The sequence below is a fragment of the Ylistrum balloti genome, unplaced genomic scaffold, assembly GCF_031769215.1.
Source record: "Ylistrum balloti isolate Yb309-2 unplaced genomic scaffold, AGI_CSIRO_Ybal_v1 Utg370700, whole genome shotgun sequence".
Lineage (NCBI taxonomy): Eukaryota > Metazoa > Mollusca > Bivalvia > Pectinida > Pectinidae > Ylistrum > Ylistrum balloti.
Genome location: NW_026782420.1, coordinates 1,331,768 through 1,357,237, shown reverse-complemented (window position 1 = coordinate 1,357,237; position 25,470 = coordinate 1,331,768). Strand labels below are relative to the sequence as shown.

Below are 25,470 nucleotides of genomic sequence, written 5' to 3'. Positions count from 1 at the left end.
GAGACCGGGAGTATATTATACGTCCTTAATATTTGCAAAATTACGAAGAAAGTCATCTTTAAATAGATAGCATTTAAAAGCCGAGTAATAGTCCATTCGACTCATGTCGATTTTGTGATCAGTCATTTGAATTTATCAGTGGTATTTGTGGATATTGTGTTACGAAAATGAGATTCACTTTTACTGGAATAAGGGGGGTCGTGGTCAGAACGGTCAGCATATAAGTGAATAGAGCATAGGTAAATAGGGTTAAATAACAACATGGAGAAGAGGAGATTTCACGGCTCAGTGCATAAGTCACTACTGGGCCTAGTTTCTTATCCCTCTGTTTCATACGTCCATAGTAATGTTTTGTGAATATTTGAGGGAAATTTTTTATAATGAAATAAACGAATATGAATTTGAAAATTTGTTTACAATAAGTAAATACCATAACGTGAACATTAAAATTGTGCAAAAGAAATATTTACACGGAGACTCATGAAAACGTGCAGAATAAAAAAGATATGTTTCGGAAGAGTAAGCGTCTTATCCTTCATTGCCGACATCTCGACGGTCAATTCAAGTAAGCAATGTCACGCTCTCAAATGAGAACAACGGAACTATCCGTCAAACAAATGAGTATCAAACACGCTAAGCATCATATCGTACAATATCATAGAATATTTCTCAATCAGATCACTATTACAATATCATGATGTACATACGTTGCCAGACAAGGACTTCGACATATCCGAGTCCGTGGTTGTGAATAATGAATATTTTCAATTGATTTTTCATTGTACTCAGTCTGCCTTTGTACCAGAGACATACATCGAGATGCTATCTAATGTGTGTTATATACGTCTCTGAGAGGGACCGATAAAACGATTTACAGATTCGCTCCACAAACAATACAAAATACCAAATAACTGAAGATGTAAAGAAGTCACAAAAACTGTGCTTAATTTGAACCCTAAGTCAATCTAAGTGTTTTATAAAAATCGAGAATGCTTCATATATTCTTATTTAATTAGTCAATTAATTTTTCATCAAAAAAGAGTCAAGGTTAGAGCTAGGCAACCGACTTGTCATAAGTATGTAGCAACTGCCCATTTCCCACCTCGCCTTTATACTTTGTAGTTCCCTTTTCTTCGTCCTAGTGAGTAAGGTAACAGTAAGGAATCGACCATTTTCTTTGTTATAATAAAAATGAAAATTAGCCTTCATGTCACAGATGTGAAGAAACATTTTTGTTAGAAGTACTATCAGTTCCAAAAACAGTGCTTCTGCTCTGCAGTACAACTTGATGCATTGTCCTTTGGTTGTTCGTCCGACATCATTATATTTCTATATCTACTCTTTTGGTTCAGTTAAGAAAGATTTCTAATACTTCTGAGAAAATAGAATGTGATAACGTGATGAACTTAGAAGTGAGCATGTACAACTTATGAACAATTAAGAAAAAAATAATAAAGATGTTGTTTTGATATTTTTCAGAAGAAACTGTAAAATCCATGATCATCGTCTTATGCTCACTTTTTAGTGCGAACAATCTTTAAATGGACCATAAATGTACATATCCTGGACACCAAAGACGAATTTGAGATTATTAACCCTAACATCTTTAATTGCCAACATCCAAGATGGCCGGCTGTTGACAATTTTTTTTTTACTCGATTTTATAACTAGTTAAAAAATGAACATGATCCTATCAGTGGACTTCTCGAGAAATAGAAGTGATAACAAAAATGTTAACGAAATGCGAATATAACGAATCGGTGAAGAAGGACGATTTGAATAGCCCTCTGGTTTAATGATAAGGAAATTATTGAGGCTACCTGCGTATTAATGGTGTGTACCTTTCATGTTCTCTTTTTCAGTGAATAATTCAGGTTAATTTATGTGGACTAAGAGGTAAAGTCAAAAGGGTAGCCGAATGAACAGGACGCACTTGCAGTAATTTGATTGGCTGGCTTACAGGACGTGGCGAACTGATCAAGATGGCGGACACCGGTGTTAAACCTGACATCCGCTCAATAATGTGGAACCCAGGCGGCTGGCAAAGCCTTTTAACCATCGTGATTTTATCGCTGGCATGGCTCGTTGGGTTCAGCTCAAGACTTTTTGCTGTCATTCGTTTTGAGAGCATCATCCACGAATTTGATCCATGGTAAGGGGCCTGCATTTTTACCAAATCTAGTGAAAAAGTCGTGTCTCCACCAACACATTAGGCGACCACGCGTTGTTCACTGGTGTTCTATTTTTATGTCGCATTTTCATCTACTCATTGTTAGTAAGATCTATCCATTGTTTGCGTGAAATAATTTTTAAAAATGTCAGGTTGTTCAGGGACTGATCCGCTTTGTACTTGCGGGTGCTGTCTGTACAACATACCGACCTGTTGACCAAGGCCATCTACGGATGCAAAGTAGTCAATAGAACAAACTTTATATCATATATCAGGAAAAATAGAAAACATGAAAAAAAAAGTTTAATGAAAGGACTGGCTTATTAGGAACTTGGTTGCTGGTGTAATGACTACTATTGTAACATAAATACTGGAAGTACTGCATCTATTTTCAATACTTTCCCACATGCAAATCAATTCTAGTTTTGTAATTCTATGATGTGGTATGACCATACAAATGCAACTTGTGCAAAAATAGGGAAAAGCTAAGTTGAAAGAGATTTCAATTATTTCTAGTAACAAATTCCTGCCCCGATTTATGCATTATAGTCCAATTTGTGTATTGTACACAGATTTATAGTTTTCCCTGACTTCAAATTGCACATCAGGAAGCTTAAAGGTTAGTCGCTATAACATATCAGCAAATCATTATACTTTAGGATTAAAACCAGATAACAATGTTTGATACATTTATCAAATTTGAATATTGACATTTCATTGATACTTGCAAACACCAGCATTAATGAAACAGACTGTAATGTGTATATGATACATTTAAAAGGAAGTGAAATACACCCTTATTGCAATTTCCTTAGTGTGATCATTGATTGACATTTGCTCCAGGGTGTATACTACTAACATAAGAATGAACATCTTAAGATGTGTCCTTGATGGTAGCATTGCCAATGCCCTGAGGCATTAATGACCACCATGTTTGGTTAGCTATAGGGGTATTTTGGCCAGGTATCTAGTATTGGTCAGCACACACATGTTCTAGTTTTAACCATTGGGACTGGATTTTACAATTAATTGATTGTAAAAAAATATTTCTACTTACTTCTAGTTGAATTGATTGATCAAACCACCAAAATGTCTCTTTGAGTACATTGTAGAGTAGTATTATGATATTTTAATTGAACATAAATCTATTATCGCATATATGTTTAGTGACTCCAAGATGAAATGTCCGAAAGATAAGCAGTTTTAGGCAATCAGATATGGAGTTTGATATCTTCTCATATCTTCCCATTTTATCCAGGAAATACTTTTTGCTTTCTTTGGTCTTAACATTGAAGTCTGTCCAAGGGAGAAGGGTTATGGTTGCTCTGACCTTAACAAGTCAAATTCTATAACATTGGTAATTGGCGACTACTAATTACTACTCTCTGCGAAAAAAAACACTAAGTACTAATTATCTATTGTCAATCTGTCCAGATTATAACAATCCATTGTGATGTTACAATAAAAGTGTGTGACTATCATCTGTCAACATTTTCTTCATGTGACTAACTGTTTCAAGGATGTGAAAGAACAAATAAACATCCTATAGATAGCAAGAATACCATAACAATCTCATATAATGTAGAGCTCTATTGTTTAAATGATTCCTTGCCACCTGATATTTACCGAAAGTTGGTTTAAAACCTGATTGTAACAATTGACATGTTCTATGATCTTGATTAGGGATTTTTTTCTTTTGTGTTTTTTCTAGGTTTAATTATCGTTCCACACATTATATGGTTGAAAATGGCTTCTACAACTTCCTGAACTGGTTTGACGACCGAGCATGGTATCCACTTGGCAGAATTGTTGGGGGCACGGTAAAACTATTACATAATTTCACTTACACAGACTGTCCAAGGATGAGACTGTATTAAATTACAGAGATGTATGGGAGATTCCTTACAATAATAGATACAATATACATTGGACATATACATGTAATATTTCTGTTGCTATAAAGATCCACAATGAATAAATAATCCATTTCTCATAAGAAGTAGAGGTGTCAACAATAGAGTTCATATCATTAAACAAATTTATACAATAAAAATGTAGTTTGATGTAAAGTTGTTACGTTTCTAGTCACATCGATATGAAAGGAAAACAAAAATTAAGCATTAAGCCAAAGAAAACAAACAAATGTGTTTCCAATTTCATGCTGATAAAAATTGTGGAAGGTACAAGACAAAGTAAGCTTACTTTTTCTGCTTTTTCTTATTTATTATCTATATCAATTATTTTCTCCTTACAGCATAAAAGTAAAAGAGAGATTAAAGTATCTAGAGTTATCTTAGTTAGTTTTTTCAGTTATGTTACATTTTATCTGTGATACTAATGAATAAAAAATTGTTTCAAAATTTTATTTTCTATATTATGGTATTTTGTTGTTAAAATTGTGTTTTTCCGAGGGAATCTGATGTAAATAGACAATATGCATCCAAGTCTCTCTAATTCTGTGCCTTGTCTGTTGATTTATAATTCAAGGAAATGAATGCAGAGTATTGAAGTTTTAGTTTCTCCAACCATTTGAAATCCTTTAAATTCCTTCTTTTGAGCCACCACACAAAATAAAACAATAACTTACTAGTAATTGAAATTGAAGTTGGAAAATGAAAAAAAAAACAACACCTAACATAGCCTGTGACTATGGTATCATGTTAAATTCCTCTCAGTATATGGTATGTTCTCCTGCATGAGAACCCGGAGATATCACTACTGGTGTAGGATGAGATTTGTTAAAAAAAAAAAAAAAAAAAACATTTAACAGGTTTACCCAGGATTAATGGTTACCTCAGGTTGTAAAATATTGGTTGTTTACAGGTATACCCAGGATTAATGGTTACCCCAGGTTGTAAAATATTGATTGTTTACAGGTCTACCCAGGATTAATGGTTACCTCAGGAACAATACACTGGTTCCTAAGAGCCCTCAACATCCCAGTCCATATCCGAGATATATGTGTGTTTTTAGCACCTATTTTTAGGTGAGTATTTATTACTTGATGAACTTGTGTAATTCAGATGTGATTTTTATCATTGATCAATTAATATGCAGCTAATTAATGGCTCATGAATATTTTCTGTTCAATTACATTTTTATCTAAACTCTTGTATGGAAGAATTTTAATAAACTGTTATCCACACTACAGTGACTAGACTACTGTTAGACTTGAATACTATTGTAAAAATACTTACTTGCTTTAGATATTCTCATAGTCTACTGCTTGTAATGCCTGTATGTAACATATTTCACCAACCCACCATCAGATTTGGATCATACCATTAGAATTTATGTACCAGACAAACACTACCTATGCTTGAAATGACTGCTTACAGTTGTAATTGTACATCTTCTTTGTGTTTCAGTGGTTTGACATCATTAGCTGTTTACTTTTTCACCAAAGAAATCTGGAACACTGGTGCTGGCCTCTTTGCTGCATGTTTCATAGCTATAGGTGAGTATGTGTAGCAGAAACTGGTATGTAATTGTGATGATTTGTGCAAGTCAAGTGTGTCACACTCCATGACTTTTTACTTATTTATAATGATACACATTATGTATACAGTAAATAATATGATTGTCTACTCTATCTTTACCGTATGATTGTCTCTGTTTCAGTACTGGGATATATTAGTAGATCTGTAGCAGGCAGCTATGTGTCACACTCCATGACTTTTTACTTATTTATAATGACACATATTACCTACTGGTCGTCTCTGTTTCAGTACCGGGATATATTAGTAGATCAGTAGCAGGCAGCTATGTGTCACACTCCATGACTTTTTGCTTATTTATAATGACACATATTACCTACTGGTCGTCTTTGTTTCAGTACCGGGATATATTAGTAGATCAGTAGCAGGCAGCTATGTGTCACACTCCATGACTTTTTACTTATTTATAATGACACATATTGCCTACTGGTCGTCTCTGTTTCAGTACCGGGATATATTAGTAGATCAGTAGCAGGCAGCTATGTGTCACACTCCATGACTTTTTACTTATTTATAATGACACATATTACCTACTGGTCGTCTCTGTTTCAGTACCGGGATATATTAGTAGATCAGTAGCAGGCAGCTATGACAATGAGGGGATTGCCATTTTTGCATTAATGTTCACATATTACCTATGGGTAAGTATAACAAAGTTTTTATTTAGACCTGGTATTAATATTTTCCTGACCACCAAAATTTGGACAAATGAGAAGTATTTGTCGACACATTTTTTTCTCTGAGATACTGAAATATTATGAAATTAATTTGAGAATTGGCCTCTATGTTATCGTTTATTTGGATGAATCAAAATTCATGCTTAGCTTATAAGTGTGCTGAAGTTAAGTTGTTGTTATCTCCGATACATCACCAATATTGGTAAATTTTTCAGCATGTTTTCATTTTTTCGTAGAAAGTGTACTTGAAGAGATCTGTTATGTAGTAACACAATTTTTGCTTTTTTTGTAGATAAAGTCTGTGAAGACTGGATCTGTGATGTGGTCAATATTGACTGCCCTGTCCTACTTTTACATGGTGAGTGAATCAGTTGGTCACTTGTAACTAACTATATATCTACATTATTCTGAACTACATCACCTCTAAATGACAGGGCATTTGGCCAGGAGATGACTGTGTTTGTAAAACAACGAGCATAGCTTACATTCTGCTTTAGATATTTCTAAATTCAATTGGAAATTTTCCCAGACCAAGCTTGATAATGTTTGTCCATATTTGGAATAAAGGGAGGTAAATCCATTAAAGGCATTAACAATTAAAAAGAAATCATTTAAAACCTTCATTTTATCATTGTCATTTAAAGTTAGACTCCTTAACCAACCCTTGAGATTTCTCTTTCCTAGACAACATGATTACATGTATGGAGAAATAGAATGAACAAAAGTGAAAATTTAGTGAAAAAAATTGAAATACATGGATAAGATATAAGTTGGCATCATTGCCATGGGCTTCACAATCCCATTCTTCACCAGAATGGAGGTAATAGTTACAGGCATAGCCATTAATAAGTCTGGACCTATAAGTTTCTTCCTTTACTGTCTGATGAAATATGGTTGACGTGTATTTTGTTACTTGTAGGTGTCAGCCTGGGGAGGCTACGTCTTCATCATCAACCTTATTCCACTTCATGTGTTTGTGCTCCTGCTGATGGGCCGATTCTCGCGGCGTATCTTCATTGGTTTGTATTCATTCCACTTCATCTTTTCAGAAATGATAGGATTGGAAACATTTCTGATTAATAAAGCAGTAGAGCTTTCATTCAAATCTTCAGATGCTTTACAAGTAGTTTTGCTACCTCTGTAGGTCTACATGGAACATTAATAAGAAATAAATGTAGTTTGTGAGAAATAAATGTATAAGTTAAATGTGATTATGACATATACTTAAATCTTTGTTTTTTTTTTGTTATTTAAAAGCAGAACTTAATTAATAGAAATGACAAACTGAAAACAAATTATTGCATGAAGATTGAGAATGAAGTCTAACATACAAATATATGTTGTAATCTTGTTTTCATTTTTCAGCATACACAACGTTTTACATTGTTGGTCTGCTCCTGTCCATGCAGATTCCCTTTGTAGGGTTTCAGCCAATCAAAACTAGTGAACACATGGCATCAGCTGGTAAGTTTTTATAAGAGCTTAAGTGAAGAGAAGGGTGACAGTCACAAGGTTCTTAAGAGCATTTAAAGGAAATTTCTATTGATGATAGGAAGTGTGGAGTGTCTAATTGAGTTTGAGAAGGAGCAGTCTAACTTGAGACTGAGAGGGGAGGGAGGCATGATAAATTTAGCGAGCAAACTTAGATAAAAACCACATCGATGGTGACTGATTTGGCAATTTTCAATTATACATCTACATACATCTCTGGATACATGTTCCTGGTTAGAATAATTTTTACTGTTATGAAATAATTCTGTTCTGTTATAAAACAGAATAAAATCATACAGATTATTGTATTGTTCATTATTTTAGTTGGTCAGTTTCAAAGGTATAAAATTGTTTTGTAATACATAATTCAAATCTGGAACCTTCAAATCAACATTACTGCATATGATGCATTGTGTTAATTTATTAGACAATGAATTTAATCACAAAATATGACCATATTGAGATAACGTCCAATTTCCATGAAAATTGGTATGTAGGTATTGTTTAACCTCAGAAACACCTTGGTGACATCTGTTTTCTGATGGAACAAGGTGGGTGCAAAATAGCAACTTCTGATTGGTTGAAATTTAGAACATAAGGAAGAAGCGCATTTTCTGATTTAACAACATGATTGCCAAAGACAGCTTCTGTTTGGTTGCAAATTACAGTGTCCAACTTTGATGAAAAATGGTACATAGGTGTTGCCTGACACAACAAACACAATATATTCTTTTTCTTATTGAACAAAATTACTGCCTTACTGTGATGAATTGTGCTGTGCGATTTTATATCAATCTTAACTTAACACCACCAGGTATACACAATAATTAGAGGATGTTTTGTCGATATATGTAATGGTCCCCATCATAATTAGTACTTGTTTCAGTATCTGCTATCTGCTTACATACCAATGACAGCCTTAATGAGTGATTTGTCTATTTTCTTTCAGGTGTGTTTGCACTGCTCTATGCTTATGCCATTTTGAAGTACGTCCAGTCTTTCCTTACCAAGGCAGAGTTTAAGCTGTTCTTCTTCCTTTCTGCGACGGCAGCAGCTGGTGTAATCTTCCTTGCTGTTGTTGGACTCACCTGGGCAGGTAAGCCAATCAGCTGTTTTCATCTTATAATGCCCTTGCCATTTTACAGTGTTTGGCTGGAGGTGGAGGGGGAAGGGGTTCTTATATAAAGTGTTATCTTTATAGGTCTGTCTTATTGTGTTGTGTCCCATGGTATACTGTACAAATCAGTGTTGAATATTCACAACCTCACACATTTTTGGTTCATATTTACCAAATTATTATAACAACATAAGTTCTACATCTGATCAGATTCTGGTTCACACTTACCCCATAGTATCATGAACATTGAGGTCTATACCAGATCAGATTCTGGTTCACACTTTGCCTATAGTATCATAACATTAAGTTCTACACCTGATCAGATTCTTGTTCACACTTACCCTTTAGTATCATAACATCATGTTGTACACCTGACCAGATTCTGGTTCACATTTACCCTTTAGTATCATAACATTAAGTTCTACACCTGATCAGATTCTGGTTCATACTTACCCTATAGTATCATAACATTAAGTTCTACACCTGATCAGATTCTGGTTCACACTTACCCTTTAGTATCATAACATCATGTTGTACACCTGACCAGATTCTGGTTCACATTTACCCTTTAGTATCATAACATTAAGTTCTACACCTGATCAGATTCTGGTTCATACTTACCCTATAGTATCATAACATTAAGTTCTACACCTGATCAGATTCTGGTTCACACTTACCCTTTAGTATCATAACATCATGTTGTACACCTGACCAGATTCTGGTTCACACTTACCCTTTAGTATCATAACATTAAGTTCTACACCTGATCAGATTCTGGTTCACACTTACCCTATAGTATCATAACATCATGTTCTACACCTGATCAGATTCTGGTTCACACTTACCCTTTAGTATCATAACATTAAGTTCTACACCTGATCAGATTCTGGTTCATACTTACCCTATAATATCATAACATTAAGTTCTACACCTGATCAGATTCTGGTTCACACTTACCCTTTAGTATCATAACATCATGTTGTACACCTGATCAGATTCTGGTTCACACTTACCCTTTAGTATCATAACATTAAGTTCTACACCTGATCAGATTCTGGTTCACACTTACCCTATAGTATCATAACATTAAGTTCTACACCTGATCAGATTCTGGTTCACATTTACCCTTTAGTATCATAACATTAAGTTCTACACCTGATCAGATTCTGGTTCACACTTACCCTTTAGTATCATAACATTAAGTTCTACACCTGATCAGATTCTGGTTCACACTTACCCTATAGTATCATAACATCATGTTCTACACCTGATCAGATTCTGGTTCACACTTACCCTTTAGTATCATAACATTAAGTTCTACACCTGATCAGATTCTGGTTCACACTTTGCCTATAGTATCATAACATTAAGTTCTACACCTGATCAGGTTCTTGATTACTTGAGAGTAGGGACATTTATGTTCTATAGACATTTTTTAGTTTTTTTCCCAAATTCCTGAAATTTGTTCCTCAGAAGTATGTATAAAACTTGACCGTTGTCAGAAAAAAATACTTTCTAGTGTCATGAAGGTTGAAGTCTATACCAGGGCTGGTTTTGTTATTGATAATAACCAATGTTGTTTTGATGTTTGTAGGTTACATCCACCCCTGGAGTGGCCGATTCTACTCCTTGTGGGACACTGGTTATGCCAAGATCCACATCCCCATCATTGCTTCCGTGTCTGAGCACCAACCCACTACTTGGGTGTCATTCTTCTTCGATCTCCATATCCTAGCATGTGCCTTCCCTGTGGGTGTTTGGTACTGTGTTAAACATGTCAACGATGAGAGAGTATTTGGTAGGTACTTGACTTACCAGTGTGTTTGGTACGATGCCAATGCTGACAGAGTGTTTGGTCTCGTGTCAAACATGGCACTTTGTAGTTTTGTTAAGACATTTCTGTTGTAGATTTTTAATACTAACAAATATTTTTTCATTACAATCAATCGAGTACATAATTAATTGCAATTGATCTGAAAATGCTAGTATAACAATATAAGATATTCAAGAAATAAAAATCTCTAAACCTGATTCTATGTTCTTGACTCAGCTGTGAAATTGAAAAAAAAACAAACAAACAAGCAAAAATTTTCAAATTTGAAGAATTTTTCGTGTTGCAGTGGTGCTGTATGCCATTTTTGCCAGCTACTTTGCTGGTGTGATGGTGAGACTCATGCTCACTCTCACCCCCATTGTGTGTGTCCTTGCTGCCATTGCCTTCTCCAAAACGTTTGAAATCTACCTGAAGGATGATGTGCCTAAATCAAGCGTCAAAGAGACAGAGAAGAAAACACTCGATAATAAGAATGATACATTATATGACAAGGTAGAGAGAGAGAAAAAAGAGCTGGATAATAAGAATGACACATTACATGATAAGATAGAGAGAGAAAAAAATTCTGGATGAGAAAATGACATGTTATATGATAAGGTAGATATCAATGTCAAAAGTAGATAATGGTATCAGGTATGTTGTGTAGGACTATCCTTACGATAACAAATCTAGGTTAATTACAAAATTTATGTTGAGACAATATCTTTTGGAAATCACTATCAGTCTTGCTGCAATATCGTCCTGTACTAAATAATCATAGATACTTATATGATTCTTACAAAAAAATCTTAAGCTCGTAAAAATATCTGTTTATTGGGTATCTAGCTGTCCTGGGGTAACCTCTGTCCTCTGTAATTAACTGTGTATTTAGCTGTCCTGGGGTAACCTCTGTCCTCTGTAATTAACTGTGTATCTAGCTGTCCTGGGGTAATTTCTGTCCTCTGTAATTAACTGTGTATCTAGCTGTCCTGGGTAACCTCTGTCCTCTGTAATTAACTGTGTATCTAATTGTCCTGGGGTAACCTCTGTCCTCTGTAATTAACTGTGTATTTAGCTGTCCTGGGGTAACCTCTGTCCTCTGTAATTAACTGTGTATCTAGCTGTCCTGGGGTAACCTCTGTCCTCTGTAATTAACTGTGTATCTAGCTGTCCTGGGGTAACCTCTGTCCTCTGTAATTAACTGTGTATCTAATTGTCCTGGGGTAACCTCTGTCCTCTGTAATTAACTGTGTATCTAGCTGTCCTGGGGTAACCTCTGTCCTCTGTAATTAACTGTGTATCTAGCTGTCCTGGGGTTATCTCTGTCCTCTGTTACTTACTGGGTATCTAATTGTCCTGGGGTAACCTCTGTCCTCTGTAATTAACTGTGTATCTAGCTGTCCTGGGGTTATCTCTGTCCTCTGTCACTTACTGGGTATCTAATTGTCCTGGGGTAACCTCAGTCCTCTGTAATTAACTGTGTATCTAATTGTCCTGGGGTAACCTCTGTCCTCTGTAATTAACTGGGTATCTAATTGTCCTGGGGTAACCTCTGTCCTCTGTAATTAACTGTGTATCTAATTGTCCTGGGGTAACCTCTGTCCTCTGTAATTAACTGTGTATCTAATTGTCCTGGGGTTATCTCTGTCCTCTGTAATTAACTGTGTATCTAGCTGTCCTGGGGTAACCTCTGTCCTCTGTAATTAACTGTGTATCTAATTGTCCTGGGGTAATTTCTGTCCTCTGTAATTAACTGTGTATTTAGCTGTCCTGGGGTAACCTCTGTCCTCTGTAATTAACTGGGTATCTAATTGTCCTGGGGTAACCTCTGTCCTCTGTAATTAACTGTGTATCTAATTGTCCTGGGGTAACCTCTGTCCTCTGTAATTAACTGTGTATCTAGCTGTCCTGGGGTAACCTCTGTCCTCTGTAATTAACTGTGTATCTAATTGTCCTGGGGTAATTTCTGTCCTCTGTAATTAACTGTGTATCTAATTGTCCTGGGGTTATCTCTGTCCTCTGTAATTAACTGTGTATCTAGCTGTCCTGGGGTAATCTCTGTCCTCTGTAATTAACTGTGTATCTAATTGTCCTGGGGTAACCTCTGTCCTCTGTAATTAACTGTGTATCTAATTGTCCTGGGGTAACCTCTGTCCTCTGTAATTAACTGTGTATCTAATTGTCCTGGGGTAATTTCTGTCCTCTGTAATTAACTGTGTATCTAATTGTCCTGGGGTAACCTCTGTCCTCTGTAATTAACTGTGTATCTAATTGTCCTGGGGTAACCTCTGTCCTCTGTAATTAACTGTGTATCTAATTGTCCTGGGGTAACCTCTGTCCTCTGTAATTAACTGTGTATCTAATTGTCCTGGGGTAACCTCTGTCCTCTGTAATTAACTGTGTATCTAGCTGTCCTGGGGTAACCTCTGTCCTCTGTAATTAACTGTGTATCTAGCTGTCCTGGGGTAACCTCTGTCCTCTGTAATTAACTGTGTATCTAATTGTCCTGGGGTAATTTCTGTCCTCTGTAATTAACTGTGTATCTGATTGTCCTGGGGTAACCTCTGTCCTCTGTAATTAACTGTGTATCTAGCTGTCCTGGGGTAACCTCTGTCCTCTGTAATTAACTGTGTATCTAGCTGTCCTGGGGTAACCTCTGTCCTCTGTAATTAACTGTGTATCTAATTGTCCTGGGGTAATTTCTGTCCTCTGTAATTAACTGTGTATCTAATTGTCCTGGGGTAACCTCTGTCCTCTGTAATTAACTGGGTATCTAATTGTCCTGGGGTAACCTCTGTCCTCTGTAATTAACTGTGTATCTAATTGTCCTGGGGTAACCTCTGTCCTCTGTAATTAACTGTGTATCTAGCTGTCCTGGGGTAACCTCTGTCCTCTGTAATTAACTGTGTATCTAGCTGTCCTGGGGTAACCTCTGTCCTCTGTAATTAACTGGGTATCTAATTGTCCTGGGGTAACCTCTGTCCTCTGTAATTAACTGTGTATCTAATTGTCCTGGGGTAACCTCTGTCCTCTGTAATTAACTGTGTATCTAGCTGTCCTGGGGTTATCTCTGTCCTCTGTAATTAACTGTGTATCTAGCTGTCCTGGGGTTATCTCTGTCCTCTGTTACTTACTGGGTATCTAATTGTCCTGGGGTAACCTCTGTCCTCTGTAATTAACTGTGTATCTAATTGTCCTGGGGTTATCTCTGTCCTCTGTAATTAACTGTGTATCTAGCTGTCCTGGGGTTATCTCTGTCCTCTGTAATTAACTGTGTATCTAATTGTCCTGGGGTAACCTCTGTCCTCTGTAATTAACTGTGTATCTAGCTGTCCTGGGGTAACCTCTGTCCTCTGTAATTAACTGTGTATCTAATTGTCCTGGGGTTATCTCTGTCCTCTGTAATTAACTGTGTATCTAGCTGTCCTGGGGTTATCTCTGTCCTCTGTAATTAACTGTGTATCTAATTGTCCTGGGGTAACCTCTGTCCTCTGTAATTAACTGTGTATCTAGCTGTCCTGGGGTAACCTCTGTCCTCTGTAATTAACTGTGTATCTAATTGTCCTGGGGTTATCTCTGTCCTCTGTCACTTACTGGGTATCTAGCTGTCCTGGGGTAACCTCTGTCCTCTGTAATTAACTGGGTATCTAGCTGTCCTGGGGTAACCTCTGTCCTCTGTAATTAACTGTGTATCTAGCTGTCCTGGGGTTATCTCTGTCCTCTGTTACTTACTGGGTATCTAATTGTCCTAGGGTAACCTCTGTCCTCTGTAATTAACTGTGTATCTAGCTGTCCTGGGGTTATCTCTGTCCTCTGTCACTTACTGGGTATCTAGCTGTCCTGGGGTAACCTCTGTCCTCTGTAATTAACTGTGTATCTAGCTGTCCTGGGGTTATCTCTGTCCTCTGTTACTTACTGGGTATCTAGCTGTCCTGGGGTTATCTCTGTCCTCTGTTACTTACTGGGTATCTAGCTGTCCTGGGGTTATCTCTGTCCTCTGTAATTAACTGTGTATCTAATTGTCCTGGGGTTATCTCTGTCCTCTGTAATTAACTGTGTATTTAGCTGTCTTGGGGTTATCTCTGTCCTCTGTAATTAACTGTGTATCTAGCTGTCCTGGGGTAACCTCTGTCCTCTGTAATTAACTGTGTATCTAGCTGTCCTGGGGTTATCTCTGTCCTCTGTTACTTACTGGGTATCTAATTGTCCTGGGGTAACCTCTGTCCTCTGTTACTTACTGGGTATCTAGCTGTCCTGGGGTAACCTCTGTCCTCTGTAATTAACTGTGTATCTAATTGTCCTGGGGTAACCTCTGTCCTCTGTAATTAACTGTGTATCTAGCTGTCCTGGGGTTATCTCTGTCCTCTGTAATTAACTGTGTATCTAGCTGTCCTGGGGTAACCTCTGTCCTCTGTAATTAACTGTGTATCTAGCTGTCCTGGGGTTATCTCTGTCCTCTGTTACTTACTGGGTATCTAATTGTCCTGGGGTAACCTCTGTCCTCTGTAATTAACTGTGTATCTAGCTGTCCTGGGGTTATCTCTGTCCTCTGTAATTAACTGTGTATCTAGCTGTCCTGGGGTAACCTCTGTCCTCTGTAATTAACTGTGTATCTAATTGTCCTGGGGTAACCTCTGTCCTCTGTAATTAACTGTGTATCTAGCTGTCCTGGGGTTATCTCTGTCCTCTGTAATTAACTGTGTATCTAATTGTCCTGGGGTAACCTCTGTCCTCTGTAATTAACTGTGTATCTAGCTGTCCTGGGGTTATCTCTGTCCTCTGTAATTAACTGTGTATCTAGCTGTCCTGGGGTTATCTCTGTCCTCTGTTACTTACTGGGTATCTAATTGTCCTGGGGTAACCTCTGTCCTCTGTAATTAACTGTGTATCTAGCTGTCCTGGGGTTATCTCTGTCCTCTGTAATTAACTGTGTATCTAATTGTCCTGGGGTAACCTCTGTCCTCTGTAATTAACTGTGTATCTAGCTGTCCTGGGGTTATCTCTGTCCTCTGTAATTAACTGTGTATCTAATTGTCCTGGGGTAACCTCTGTCCTCTGTAATTAACTGTGTATCTAGCTGTCCTGGGGTTATCTCTGTCCTCTGTAATTAACTGTGTATCTAATTGTCCTGGGGTAACCTCTGTCCTCTGTAATTAACTGTGTATCTAGCTGTCCTGGGGTTATCTCTGTCCTCTGTAATTAACTGTGTATCTAATTGTCCTGGGGTAACCTCTGTCCTCTGTAATTAACTGTGTATCTAGCTGTCCTGGGGTTATCTACTTACTGGGTATCTAGCTGTCCTGGGGTAACCTCTGTCCTCTGTAATTAACTGTGTATCTAGCTGTCCTGGGGTTATCTCTGTCCTCTGTTACTTACTGGGTATCTAATTGTCCTAGGGTAACCTCTGTCCTGTGTAATTAACTGTGTATCTAGCTGTCCTGGGGTTATCTCTGTCCTCTGTAATTAACTGTGTATCTAATTGTCCTGGGGTAACCTCTGTCCTCTGTAATTAACTGTGTATCTAATTGTCCTGGGGTAACCTCTGTCCTCTGTAATTAACTGTGTATCTAATTGTCCTGGGGTTATCTCTGTCCTCTGTAATTAACTGTGTATCTAGCTGTCCTGGGGTTATATCTGTCCTCTGTTACTTACTGGGTATCTAATTGTCCTGGGGTTATTTCTGTCCTCTGTAATTAACTGTGTATCTAATTGTCCTGGGGTTATCTCTGTCCTCTGTAATTAACTGTGTATCTAGCTGTCCTGGGGTTATCTCTGTCCTCTGTTACTTACTGGGTATCTAATTGTCCTGGGGTAACCTCTGTCCTCTGTAATTAACTGTGTATCTAATTGTCCTTGGGTTATCTCTGTCCTTTGTAACTTACTGGGTATCTAATTGTCCTTGGGGTTACCTCTGTCCTCTGTAATTAACTGTGTATCTAGCTGTCCTGGGGTTATTTCTGTCCTCTGTAACTTACTGGGTATCTAATTGTCCTTGGGGTTATCTCTGTCCTCTGTAATTAACTGTGTATTTAGCTGTCCTGGGGTTATCTTTGTCCTCTGTAATTAACTGTGTATTTAGCTGTCCTGGGGTTATCTCTGTCCTCCGTAACTTACTGGGTATCTAGCTGTCCTGGGGTTATCTCTGTCCTCTGTTACTTACTGGGTATCTAATTGTCCTGGGGTAACCTCTGTCCTCTGTAATTAACTGTGTATCTAATTGTCCTTGGGGTTACCTCTGTCCTCTGTAATTAACTGTGTATCTAGCTGTCCTGGGGTTATCTCTGTCCTCTGTCACTTACTGGGTATCTAGCTGTCCTGGGGTAACCTCTGTCCTCTGTAATTAACTGTGTATCTAGCTGTCCTGGGGTTATCTCTGTCCTCTGTTACTTACTGGGTATCTAGCTATCCTGGGGTTATCTCTGTCCTCTGTAATTAACTGTGTATTTAGCTGTCTTGGGGTTATCTCTGTCCTCTGTTACTGACTGGGTATCTAATTTTCCTTGGGTTACCTCTGTTTGGCTCCCTATCTTCCGCACGACTTATCACAGGATTAGGATGAGACATTGTGTTGGGTGTCAAAAGTAAAGTACTTTGACCTTTGAACTACATCAAAGAATATTTGTTGAGGCTCTGTCTCCTACTCAACTAATCATGGGAATGTCATACTTAGAAAATGGGTTCACCTTGGTGAGATAGTGTGTATCATATCAAAAGTAGGTCCCGCCCCCCCCAAATTGCCTGGGAGTTACGCTATAATTTACTGGGTATCTAATTGTCATTTTGTGACCTCTATCATCTTGTCTATCTACAGGTGGGTAAAACCAAGAAGGTAAAGGAAGAAAAGCCAAAGGACCAGGACGGTCTGGGGATGAATGTGAAGACCATTATTGTCATTGCTCTGCTCATGCTGCTCATGTTGTTTGCTGTGCACTGTACATGGGTCACCAGCAGTGCCTATTCTAGCCCAAGCATTGTTCTTGCCTCCTACAATCACGATGGGTATGTTTTAAAGTCACCTTTGGATCCCAATTCATGATTTATTTTTGTAAGTGTAGAAAAAATAGGGATGTCAATGAATTTTCATTTGGTAAGATGGTATTCGAAATAGGAAAATGATATTGGAATATTAATTTTCTCAGTTGTTAGATATCAACATTTGGAAGATCACTTAAATTCATCTCTTCTCTGTCAATGATTTGTCCAAGTTTGATTATGAATAAAAGTTTGTCAGCTAAATCATCAAGGTACTGTTAGTGTTGAAAGTAGTACACCTGTACAGTTGATCATTACACTAACTAGCCTATCGCCATACTCTAACTAGCCTATCACCGGCCTGAGATTAGTGATGTTGACACATTACAATAGAATTTTTCTCTGTTGTATGATCAATTATTTCTCTACTAGTTTACGTATACAAATTTAGTTGGATTTCACATTGTTCTGGGCTTAATACTTGTAGCACAGATTGTATCAGATGTGGACTTCTGACTTAGTGGTACTTTTGTGTATACCTCAAGAGTGACAGATACACATTAGATTTAATTCCACTTTGGATGACTGGCTTCCTTGCAGTGTTTGAAAACAATTGTTTTCGATTCATAGCAAGAATCAAAGCAAAGAATTTACGGTCTGATCAGTGACAGTGTTTGCAGCATAATATTTGATCCTTTTATGTGTTTTCAGAAGCAGAACAATATTGGACGATTTCCGTGAGGCTTATTATTGGCTACGTCAAAACACCCATGATAAAGCCAGAATTATGTCCTGGTGGGATTACGGGTATCAGATAGCAGGCATGGGCAACAGGACAACACTGGTGGATAATAACACCTGGAATAACAGTCACATAGCATTGGTAACGCTTGTTTATAACTTATTGGAGGGTTTTCATCTTCACTATTTTCAAGGATAATTTTTGTTGATGGAATGATATAGATGGAATGTACAAAACTACAAAACTGAGGTACACAATGTACAAATTTGGTTTTTAATGAGAACCATCATTTGTTTTCTGAGTTTCATCAAATTTTATTCTCTTTATTACAAATACTAGGTAAACTGTGAACATTTGACAATATCCTAGTGACATGAGTATTGTCATGTTCATATTACATGTCTGTTACTTTTGTTTGGTTTACTTTTATCTACCTACTTGTTGATTTGTAGCTTGTAGTAAATCACTTTTCTTTTGACTGTTTCAGGTAGGGAAAGCTATGTCCTCTACAGAACCTGAGGCTTACAAGATAATGAGAGCGTTAGATGTTGATTACGTGCTTGTCATTTTTGGTGGTGTGATTGGGTACTCAGGGGATGATATCAATAAATTTCTGTGGATGGTGAGGATCGCTGAAGGGGAGCACCCCAAAGACATAAAGGTAATGTGAACATATCTCTAGCTGCCATTTTGTCAAAGATATCTTCCAAACCATTTCATCAAAATAGGATTAAATGATGTTTCTGTTTCTGAAAACTTAGAAGGGATTTTCTCTCTCAAACCTTGCACATCACAACAATATATTATAATTTGGTGAATTTTTTACATTTCATTGCATTTTGTCAAAATATTTCTGAAGTAATTTTATATATGGTTACAGTTACGTCAATATAATTCAAACTTACGTGCTAGATACTTCATGAATCCTTAAACAGTTTTAGTTCTCATTCACGACATAGCACCACACTATCAAGTTCTGCACCTGAATAGATTTTAGTGGTCATTGGTCAAGGTTAAAGTTCAACCTTGATTGCTTTTGAAATAAAAAGGTTTCTTACAAGATATCTCATGAATCTGTGAACAGTTTTAGAAAAATATTTATGCAATAGCATAGCACTATCAGGTTCTACACCACGCAAGATTCTGATGGTCATTGTTCAAGGTTAAAGGTCAAAGTCACTACATTTGAAAAAAAGGCTTGTGTACATCATTAGAGTTATTCCCCTTAGTGCATAGATAGTTGTTGGTCCTTTTGAGGATATCCTAATAAACATTTCTTCATAGAAGTCTTAATTGCCCACATGTAATTAAATTTGAGTTTGAATTATAATTATGTTGATATATTGGTATTTTCTTGTGTTTTTGTTCTTTTTTTTTTAAGACTTATGATGTAGATGCCCCATATCCAAGCTTTCATTTCTCCAAACTCCATTCTTGTCTCCCTCAGTAGTTATTACAATGAGAGTTGTGTCCCTGTTCACTGATTGGCTATCTGTGCTTCATAAACTTTACTCACCTTTAATATGTTTAACTCATTATGAACACACAACAATTACGAGTAGTTAAGTGTACAGCTGTACACTGTGGCAGTTTAGGGCACCCTACAAACTCTGTTTCTTCTCAAGAAACTAATTGAAAAGTGATGTATCCGAAACCACTTAATCCCAGTACAGATAATTGGCATTATACTGTACAACGTTCTTGCCCCCAGAGGACAGATGAGGTTACAGGGGGTCAGATCATAAACAGACATCCTACAAATGTTTGATTGAAGGGTCTGAAGGTGCATTATCAACACAATGAATGTCCGCCACGTGCTCCATGTCATGTATGTTTAATATGCATCCATTAATACAAAGTCAGAGCAGTTTAACCAAAAGTACTCTGTTTTAGCCTCCCTCTTCATCTCTTAATCCTCACTATGTAAGGACAATGGTTTTTACCTCCTAAATACTATACAATATTATCTTCCTTATCACAATATAAATTTGTATAAAATATTTGTAGAAGTCATAAGAAGTTGGCTTATAGGGATGGAATGAACCAATTATACAGTTCTGCTACTCTAATTTGCCCCTAATATTACCCCCCGCCCTGTGGCCTTTGTCCAACGGTCATAACCTGGTAGCTGATCATTCAGAGGTGTATAGCTAATTTAGACATTTATTGTTGACTACATTGAATTTTGATATTGTTACAAGCACTTAATATTTCAAAGAAGATTATTCTGATGGATCTCTTTAAAAAATGTGCAGATAGTGTTCCATTCTTATAGCTGTTTAAATTATCATTTTGCAGGAGTCTGACTACTTCACACCACAAGGGGAGTTTCGTGTAGACTCTGCAGGATCCAAAGTCTTACTTAACTGCCTCATGTATAAGTTGTCATACTACCGATTTGGGGAACTCCAGGTAAGAAATGTATATATATACAGTCCAACTGTGATGTTTAAGAGTTCAAGGGACTCCAAAAAAAACTTTGATATATCGAGAATCTGAATCATTCAAGGTGGGTTATATCAATGTTTTCATGGCAATATATATAGTTCTACTTGAACAAACGCAAGAAATACCAAAACACCAGGTTAAATGAAAAGATGCATTTTTATCTTAAAACAGTTTTTTTCATAAAATAACCCAACATAACTTTACATATAAATCAATGAGAAATCGATAATGCATGCTTACATTAATATTCCTGCCTTCATGTAACAAGGTATATGTATTTTGTGGATCAGTTTTAAATGAAACGACACACAGCATTAAAGTGGTCTTCACATGTTACAGTAATTACCTTAAGACTGATACATAAACGTAATGGGCATTGATGAATTAAAAAGAAAGAAACCGCATGAAAAGTACTGCTTATTCTATCCTATTGTTCAAGTATACATCTGTCTGACAGAAAAGAGGTCCAGCAAATTGTTTTATCTCTGAAAACTGATAGTACACAATATCAGTTAAGTGTTCTGCTATGTGTGTCAGGAAAGGGGTATCAAACTTGAAACTGACAAAATCCATTTGTATTTGTAGCTTGACTTCAGAAGTCCGGCAGGGTATGACAGGACAAGGGGAGTTGAGATTGGTAACAAGAACTTCGATCTGACACACATGGAGGAGGCCTATACCACAGAACACTGGCTCGTTAGAATCTACAAGGTCAAGGACTTGGAGAATCGTGAGCGTGTACTCAACCAACGAATGCCAAAAATCAAAACAAATAAGAAAAAACATTCCAAAAAGGTAAGCTTAATTTAGATTGAAGGTTACCTATGTTAAACCCATGCTGACCAATGAAACGATATAATATATATACAAATGTATAAAAACCTTGTTTCTCCTGTAGTGTAAACCACTTTATTTTATGTGGACTTATCTTTATCTGGCGACAGTGAAAAGTCGTGGAAGCAAAACTACAGTGTTGCTTTCTTGTTGTGACAGCACTGTCATAGATATTTCTCTTAAAATTTTTGTGTTTAGATGAAGTTGTGATTCCAACTTTAACCAAATTTGGTGAACAGATAGATCACAAAGTGAACACCTCAACACATCCATCATTTACAAAATATTTCCCAGATTTTGTAGTCCATCTGCTCTAAAAATGTTTGTTTGAGAAGCTGACATTTAAGTTTTGTGTTTATCTCAATTTTCTGATACAGTACAACTGCTGTTCCAATCAAACTTGGAATCTAGTTACATTTTAGTATGGACATCTGAACCACCTCAATGGATAGATGGCATGTATTGTATTTGTTTGAGGTATTTGAAGGACAAAAACTTCAAATTTAGAGAACAAATTTTTATTTCTTGTTCTATTCACTTCAGATTTTAGTCATATTGAAATGATTATTTTATCAATTTTTTTGTTCAGATAAATAATCAATTGTAGAACATTCAGCTGTAATGGTACACATCACTTAACCATTTTGTAACAACATGTTGAAGTAAAATAACATTAAATTTTTTTGTTTTTTCAGACCAGTAAGAGAAGAGCGGGTTTTATAAAAAACAAGCCGAAGGTGATAAAGGGCAAGAAACCCAAATCCAAGGGAAAGAAATAGGAGGAAACTGTGTTGTGTGTGTGTGTGTGTACATAAAAAACAAAACACTGACTTTGTAGTTGATCGTCACTGAATCAGTGGGAGAAATCATATCGTAATTATATATTTTCTGTCGGTAAAATCATGTGTCAAAGTGTTTTCTGTCACTTTGACAACAAATTATCATTTTACATGTGTCGTTTGAGAAAAAAAACACGAATTTAGATGAGGTCATGTGACAGGAAATTTATGTGGTGTTGGAGGACCTAATTCACATGATGACAATTGGACAGGCAAGGGAGGTAACTGATGAGAGGGCTAGGATTAGCAAACAAATAAGAAAGAAAAAGCAACTTTTGAGAACTATTGAAATGTAGGAGACTGCCATATTGTACAGATGTTGTGTTGTTGAGGTGTGATGTGAACATGTCGGTGAATAGGTGTTTAGCTATTTAATTTAGTTTATGTTGTTATACTTAGTGCAGATGTTCTAGTATTTAATGCACAATCATACATATAATATATTGATTTGAAAGTAAATCAAGTAAAAGGATAGATATTTTGATGAAATACCTGGCAGTTTATTTATTTGTTTGTTAAAGCTGATTTAAGTAACAGATTGCTCATAAAATGTAATTATGGGTAATAATGAAATATTTCTGACCTGGAGGACCTGCCAGTCAACTACTAGCTATCCATTTCGTTTGATACAAGCATCATGTTTAAGATTACAGACACATGAGGACTTGGGATTGCAGTTGTTAGCATACAGGACTGTAGAGAAGCTGCAGTTATCCTGCTATAATTGTACAACATATAAATGGTAATTCCTGCTGTTGTTTTTGGGAAAGTAGCTTTTGCCATCAACATAGGTGTGTATGGTAAAGGTCATTTGTATGTAAGTTTTATTTCTACAATTAGAGTGTACACCACTGCCTGTCCTGTAGACATAGAAAAACACTTAGGGATTCATTTTCCATTTGCATTCCTTAATATGTATCATCCAAACCTGAACTCTCCATTGTGTAATGGTTTTATAAAGTAAACCCACCAAAAAGTATCCTTTCCTAGTAGAAGAGAGGTACTCTACCTACACTCGAGTGCTCTAAATGTTGCTAATTGTGCACACTTGTGTATAATGTGGAGATTGTTTTTTGTGGGCAAATATAGCTCGAAAAAAAAAAAAAGAAAAAAAGGTCAAATTTACTACTCACATATTTAGTCACATCAGAGTTCAGATGTGACTCTAAATACACAGATTCTGTAGATAGTATATGTAGGTTCTGAAATCCTGTCTAGAAGAACTTCTTGGTTGGAGAAAACTTGTGTGCATGTATGAAATTGGTGCAATGAAAAAAAAATAAGTGCAGCAAACCTTACCTTATTTTCTAGTCAGTAAACCTCTCTGTAGGATATCCTCTGTACGTTTCTTTCATTTAAGTTACACACGACCAAAACAATTTCACTTCTCCACATATACATTAGGTAATAAAGTCTTGTTGATTCAGACTGTGAGTGTGTGTATTGAGACAAACAGATGGTCATTCTGTCCTCCAAAACACTGAATATTAGCATTAATAGCAAGGAGGAACTGGTGACTAGTTAGTGGCCTAACCAAGTTAATGCTGAAATGAACAGTGATTAGTTAGTGGCCTAACTAGGTTAATGCTGAAATTAAGTGATTAGTTAGTGGCCTAACCAAGTTAATGCTGAAATGAACAGTGATTAGTTAGTGGCCTAACTAGGTTAATGCTGAAATTAACAGCAATAAATTAGTGGCCTAACCAGGTTAATGCTGAAATTAAGTGATTAGTTAGTGGCCTAACCAGGTTAATGCTGAAATTAAGTGATTAGTTAGTGGCCTAACCAGGTTAATGCTGAAATTAACAGCAATTAGTTAGTGGCCTAACCAGGTTAATGCTGAAATTAATAGCAATTAGTTAGTGGCCTAACCAGGTTAATGCTTACTGGATTGACAAGGTTCATCTGTAAGATAGGATACATTTATAAGGTCATTAACCAGAATTCTGGAAAAAAAGAAAAATTGCATTTATATTTGTCATTCATGTTCATGTCCATCATTATGATGAATTGAAACTAGTATGGGCTGTATGGTGTAACTTATATTTAGTTCATTTAACAAAAAGTACCAATGAAATGATGTAGTGGTGCAGTGTCAGTCGTCCATCTGGCATTTTCAAAAATCTACTTCTCAAGATTGATACAACTTGGATTAACAAGCTAGTTTAAAACTTAAAACATCTGTAGCTCCTAAAAAATGGTAACAGTTTGGATGATAAAATATTTCATTAAAAAAATTACATTAAACTAACATCATAGATTACAGGTGAGTTATACAGGTCATTTGGACAACTTGTAAAAGTAACCAAAAATGTTTTCATTGTTTAAGTATTTGTTGCCTACTTGGATATATATTTGAATTATTTGCTATTTTTTTCAGATTTTTTTATATATGATTCAAAATATGTTGCCTCTAAGATTGCACTAAAATTCTCCTGGCAAATCTTGATAAAGTTTGGTAGTAACTAATATTGATGAGTGAGGAGACATTGATGAGTGCTTTATAAATTTTATGATTGGATGTTTGGTAAGTAATGTGAGATTGTTTTAAAGGCATGTTAAAATCACGGTTTATACATGTACTAAATTTATTTCTATGTTGAAAAGTTCAATAGACATCAATAAATGAATTGTAAAAAATGTCTACAGATTTATGTTTACTCTTTCACCAGAACTACAAGCATCTTTAGACTTTTAGATTTTAGTTAGTATTAGCCCACCTGGCTTAAAGGGCCAAGCAAGCTGACTGAATTGTCAAGCTGCCTAAAGGGTTAAGCAGGCTGCTGGAGAGGCCACCAGACTGTCTGAATTGTCAAGCTGCCTAAAGTGTTAAGCAGGCTGCTGGAGAAGCCACCAGACTGTCTGAATTG

General features: G+C 36.5%; 1 protein-coding gene across 1 annotated transcript; it reads left to right on the top strand.

Moving 5' to 3' along the window:
• The first annotated feature begins 1,982 nt into the window (after positions 1-1,982).
• On the top strand, positions 1,983-25,244 carry LOC132557618 (dolichyl-diphosphooligosaccharide--protein glycosyltransferase subunit STT3B-like). Its single transcript, XM_060222126.1, has 17 exons — positions 1,983-2,152; positions 3,882-3,990; positions 5,047-5,156; positions 5,539-5,627; positions 6,220-6,308; positions 6,637-6,702; positions 7,264-7,363; positions 7,710-7,808; positions 8,785-8,931; positions 10,547-10,750; positions 11,073-11,278; positions 17,577-17,764; positions 18,449-18,620; positions 18,967-19,140; positions 20,778-20,891; positions 21,513-21,722; positions 22,457-25,244. Exons 1-17 carry the CDS (start codon positions 1,983-1,985, stop codon positions 22,538-22,540), a joined length of 2,331 nt encoding a protein of 776 aa, XP_060078109.1. The 3' UTR covers positions 22,541-25,244.
• The last annotated feature ends 226 nt before the right edge of the window (positions 25,245-25,470 follow it).